Consider the following 5,555-nt stretch of genomic DNA (forward strand, 5'->3'; position numbering starts at 1 on the left):
TGCAGAATCACGGCCACGGATGTACGCTGCACGGAGACACGTTCAGTGAAAAATCACTGATGTGTGAGCAGACCAATTGATTATAATGGGTCTGCGTATGTCAGTGATTCTGGTACGTTCAAAAAAAGGCACAAACGTACCAGAATCACTGACGTGTGAAAGGGGCCTAAATGACATGTCAACTATTCGATGGACTCCTTAACGCTTAACACTTGCTAACATGTTCCTATTAAAAATTCTAACTTACTTTTGGATGATCACATAGAATCTGAGCGGCTTCTTCAAAATATTTTAAATCCATTTCACCAAGCAAAATAGGCAAATCATCATAAGCAAAATAAGCCAGAGCAAGAGAGGCAAAACCACGGCTGGCCAGGAGGCTACTACGATACTCTAAAAGGCCACCATTACCTCCATACATGTCAATAACTCCTGGAAAGGGTCCTTCACCTGAAGAGAATACAAAATAGAAACAAAAATAGATTTCAACCATATTGAAGGCCAATTAGAGGGACTTCCATTTATTTAAATCTATTAAAAAATGTATTGAAAATTGTTCTCGCCACCAAGCATGTTTTATATCTGTGTTTCGGGAGTCCACATCATGTTAGGAAGGTAAAAGAAAAGGCAGATCCTAAAGTTTGGAATGACGTATTAAGACAGTAGGGGAGCAGGAGACTGAGTGGGTGCAGTGTAGGTAGGTCATATTGTAGACTCACCAATTAGTGGGCAGCTCCGGAGCTGACAGTCACCTTCCAAATCTTTATCTGAGGAGTAGCGGTCTTGCCTGTAATATGAAGGTGGTGGGGGACCCCAGTGAAGTCATCTGAACGGTTTTTTTTTGCAAGAGGAATATCCCAAGAGGTGGGATGTGTACTTGGAGTTTAATTTTTATTGTATTCCACAGAGGAGACAGGTAGTGGTGCGCTCCATACATCAGGAGGATTTTCAAGTAATCACTCCCACTTTCCCCACTGTGGGAAAAAGGAGGTGGAAATATTGCTTCTTCCATGCTTTCTAGAGATACTCACTGCTAGGACCCTCCATTTAAAGCACCATTCCAGTGTTTTTGTTTTTATTTTATTTCAGCCCTAGAGTGGTGCTTTAAATTTAAGACCCTTGCCCCCTGTCTTATACTTACCCTCACTTTATCAGTAATCAGCGTTGCTCCCGTCAGTCTCCTGTGATTTGTGACCTGCCGACAGCACTACTGGGCCGCACAAGGGGTCATAACTCAATACAAGTCTATGAGAGCCTCGTTCTTGCTCTCATAGACTTGCAGTGAGAACTTGTGAAGTAACTTCTGTTTCCAGCAAGTCGAAATTTACTGTTGTAAAATGGCGCAGCAGGACTTGAGCGACACTGAAAAAAGGTAAAAATGCTGGAGGGTGATTATAAGACTGAGGGCAGTGGACTTAGACGTAAAGCACAAACCCAGCACTGAAAAAAAATGCTGGAGTGGTGCTTTAGAAAAGCTGGGAGAGTAAAGGGTGAACGAATATTGGGCAGACCAGCACTCTTCCTATATGGGCAGTGAGAGACTGGTCTGTTTGGGCAGAGTAAGAGGTCATGTATAGAAGTGAGGATGTCACAGACTTGTGAAGATTTAGCGAGAGGTTGAAAACATTGGAAATGGGCATGACAGGTGTCTTGTAAAATCCTGTGGTCACAGCAGCATTAACATAGTTTTAACTAAATCTTCCCATGTTTTAAAGTAGTTGTATATCAATAGGTTATGACATCAGTTTAGGTTCATCAGGGGTACAATTTCTGTATCTATGTTGCCCCTGAGGCTTCAGTTGCCACAGGGTACTGCAACTCACTTAAGGTGCAGTACTCATCCCGGGTAAGGAGAGGTTAATCGCTGGTGTTTCTCACATTCACAAACCACACACAGTTAGGTGCTTCCCCACTGGGAGAATGGCCTGGGGTAGATAGGGGGGTGGCCATCATGAAGCATGGGACTTTCCTGGTCACTAGGACAACCACCTGGGGGACGGGCACCACTTGGGGAAAAAGGAAGGAGTATTCTCACACTTAGGGAGTCAACCCCAGGCACAGCTTGGGGTGAGGAACACAGTTGGGACCTCGGTCCAATCTTCTTTTACCTTACACTTCTGAGAGTACCATAGGACCCGCGGCTTGGAACAGGTAGCTCAGCCCGGGTTCTCTACAGCTACATGGGATTCCAGGGTCTGCGGAGAGTGTAAGAAACACCTGCAGCCCGTTCCACATTCCACATACACCAGGATTGGAGGGACCCCGACCAGAAAGGACTCACAGTGGGAACACCGGTGGTGACCTTCGAATTGCTCATGATCGACTGGGGCCCAGCACGGTGGAGACTGGTACTCCAGGAGTGGCAGCCGGGACTGTGAGTAAAGAAACCTTGAAACCACACAGACTGTGTCCGCCTGTCCTTGCTGGCTCCGGCGCCCCGCGCTTTCAGCGCCAGCGGCCATTACTTTTCTCATCATCCTCCCTGGGTCCCACTCCACCTCTGGGGAGCAGAACCATCTTAGCTGCTACAACCATCCGCCCCGGAGGACAGCGACAGCAGCGGCAGCTAATCCCTGGCCGCTTACCGCAGGTGCCATCACGAGACAAACTATCCTATCCTCCATTCATCATCCCCTTTTTATTGTACGCCTCGGAGCCACGAAGCCGGGCAGGGCCACCCATGACATCCCCAGACCCGACATCACCAGGCCCGTCGACGAGTAAACAGTTATCCCCTTGCCCCGTCGGTGCTTCATATACCCATACAATCCCAAGAAGTGGTGTAGGGCATCCTCACATTTTCTTTTTTACCTGCACAGCCGCATTGCTGCCCAACTGGAGCGATCTCCTTTCACTTAAACGCAATGGTGATAAAACAGCGAAGGCACAGTCCACTACACTACTGTTGCTTGTCCCTGCATTATTTGGATTGAGGTCCTAGTGAAGACATCACTTTAGAGCATGGGAACCTAAACATTGGTGTGTAACATGAGCTAATGGGACATTAACTACTCTTGCCAAAAAGGACACCACATATTACATAACTAGAAAAGAAAGATAGCGCATATGAGAAGCACCCGTGGAATGAATCTAAGGTTTGAATATAGAACTGCTCACCTTAGGAAGTTGTGCGCCCCCACACAACCCCAGTTGTATGTGTATAAATCCTCCAGGTAAGGGTGCTTTACCTTAGGAGGTTGTGCGCCCCCGCACAACCCCAGTGGTATGTGTATAAATCCTCCAGGTAAGGGTACTGATTTGCTGAAATGCGTTGTGTAATAACAGGAGCTCATATCAAAGTTAATCTTTTCTATAAAACTGGCAGCTACTTCAATAGCGCTCTATCAGACCGAAACACCTATCCTGTTATAAGACCACATATTACATAGCACTCATGGATTACAACCCCCCAAAATCTTAATAGTAACTGTATTAAACTGATAATTAGGCCCTAATATTGTTATGGGTTTCTTTTCATACTCTTACCTACCAGGTGGCAGAAAAAGTGCTCCTCGTACCCGTCCTTCTCTTATTAATATTCTCTGGACTCCGGGAGCTGCGTACCATCTTTCAATGACCTTGCTGGCAGCAGGTTCATCTTCATGGGGCTTGAACACCAATGAGGAATATAGCTCCAGATGAATCAAGAAAGGACTTCCTATTACATCACGTTTTATCAGCTTTTTAAATGGGGTTGTTGGTTTAAGGGCCCAGAATAATCCCATTGGACAGACTCCATGGAAGTCTCCACCAGTGGCGGGAGATTTCTCCAAATCAACCTTCCCTTCCATGTCTGTCTTGTAGAAAGCTCTGGAGTGAAATATATGACCTTTTTCATCCTTCAGCCATGCTCCTAGAGTGATTACCAGGTCGGGGGGAAGGCCCCAAGCTTGGATCTTCACAGGTTCATCCGCCAAGGAGATCTCAGGAGAGACGGATAGACCAACCATATCTGAAGATCAAGGAGTCTTAAATGGGAAGCAAGGGTCAAGAAGACACATTTAATATTAATGTATTTAAGTAAAGTATTTATTGTCCTGAGTTTTCACATACAACACTTCATACAGTCAACCAAAATACCACTGTGTGCTTATGAGGAGCAAGAAAATACTAGCCATGCTGTCTCTTGACAGGAGTTCAGACAGCCATACAGTCATTTCACCAGCACTCAATGTATTATGATTATTAGGGTGTCTAAGAACAAAGGAAAACTTAGCAGGCAGGGTTTCTTTTTGCACAATTTAGGCAAAAATTTTAAAAAGAGTCGACTTGAAAAAAAATTTGTAAAAATAAAGTGGTAACGGTAATCCTGACCCATGTACCGAGGAGTACTCTATAATTTGTGCTTGCGTCACAGAGTAGCAGCATCGTTAGATGTCATGGCAATGATGCCATGTGCTTCTGCAGACAGGAAGAACATCTTTACATGGCACTGTATGGTGGCACCAAAGCTAGGGCTTAGATTAGAGTTGGCCTCCAATGTGGGTCTTCTAATCTACAGCTATCGACATCTGTCTTGGGTCTCAACAACTCCCCATTTTAAGAGCTTCGACAAACTCTTTCTTTATCTATGATCATCTGTGATAGCTTCCCCTTGTGGGGGTTGCACACAGCCAATTTTAAAAGAAGCAATGCAAAAAGTAGCACACCACTAACTCCTTCACCATCCTAAACCATATCCTATTACACTAAAGAATGCTATACCATCCTAGACCACCATGGACAATGGGTATCATAATTAACCTTTTTCACCATAGATCAAAATATACACGGGTTAACATATTCTGTTGTATTAGCATGGGCGTTGTGGTTTCCATACATATGATACATGGCCGTGCCAGATCTGAAGCCCATTGGATACTAGCAATAGACCCAACTGATTTATTAGGGGGATATGACATCCACCATAACGCCAAATGGAGTGTTATCTGCCCAACATGAAGCTGTGAAAAAGTCCCTGAATAGAGACCCTGACGCAGATGTGAGCTGCATTTTCATGATGTATTGATTGCGAGGTCATAATAGGTGCAAAGCTACTGAAAAAGAAGAATAGATTGATACTTGCATCTTGGATGGGGAACCTGAAGGTTTTGTCCAATTATGGTGCAGTGTCCTTAGCAGATGGAGACTTGTGAAGTGAGTCGGCAGGCAACTGATGACTTTGCTTGACTGTAATACAGGTGACTTCATTCTAAAATGCTAATGGAGGGATGGGAAATATAAACAAAAATGTCTTCATGGTATTGAGTCTTATGATTTAAGTAGCAGCTTAAGGCTAAAGATCATAAACTGCCTTGTGATCTTTTTTAGATTAAAACCTTGCCTGTGTTTATCTTGTGTCAAAAGTGAGCATTAGAAAGTCTCATCTGTTTGCAGGTTATATAAACTCTGCAGGCAGTCAGCCTGAGGAAGTAGGGCGAGACGCACGTTGGGACGCAGGGACGCACACTCCAGGCAACTTATTGCAGGCTATCGCATCCACATAGATTGACGTTTTTCTCTTATTGTACACTTTGTTTGCATCTGTCAGCTACTATGTCTTTACCAGTACAAGT

At 44.6% G+C, this 5,555-nt stretch overlaps 1 protein-coding gene across 1 annotated transcript; it reads right to left on the minus strand.

The window, feature by feature from the left end:
- Nucleotides 1-238: 238 nt before the first annotated feature.
- Nucleotides 239-5,138, minus strand: LOC142302083 (acyl-coenzyme A amino acid N-acyltransferase 2-like). Its single transcript, XM_075343165.1, has 3 exons — nt 5,066-5,138; nt 3,491-3,968; nt 239-450 (listed from the first exon to the last, which is right to left on the minus strand). Exons 2-3 carry the CDS (start codon nt 3,948-3,950, stop codon nt 239-241), a joined length of 672 nt encoding a protein of 223 aa, XP_075199280.1. The 5' UTR covers nt 3,951-3,968; nt 5,066-5,138.
- Nucleotides 5,139-5,555: the final 417 nt, after the last annotated feature.

This window comes from Anomaloglossus baeobatrachus, chromosome 1 (genome assembly GCF_048569485.1).
Source record: "Anomaloglossus baeobatrachus isolate aAnoBae1 chromosome 1, aAnoBae1.hap1, whole genome shotgun sequence".
NCBI classification, from domain to species: Eukaryota; Metazoa; Chordata; class Amphibia; order Anura; family Aromobatidae; genus Anomaloglossus; species Anomaloglossus baeobatrachus.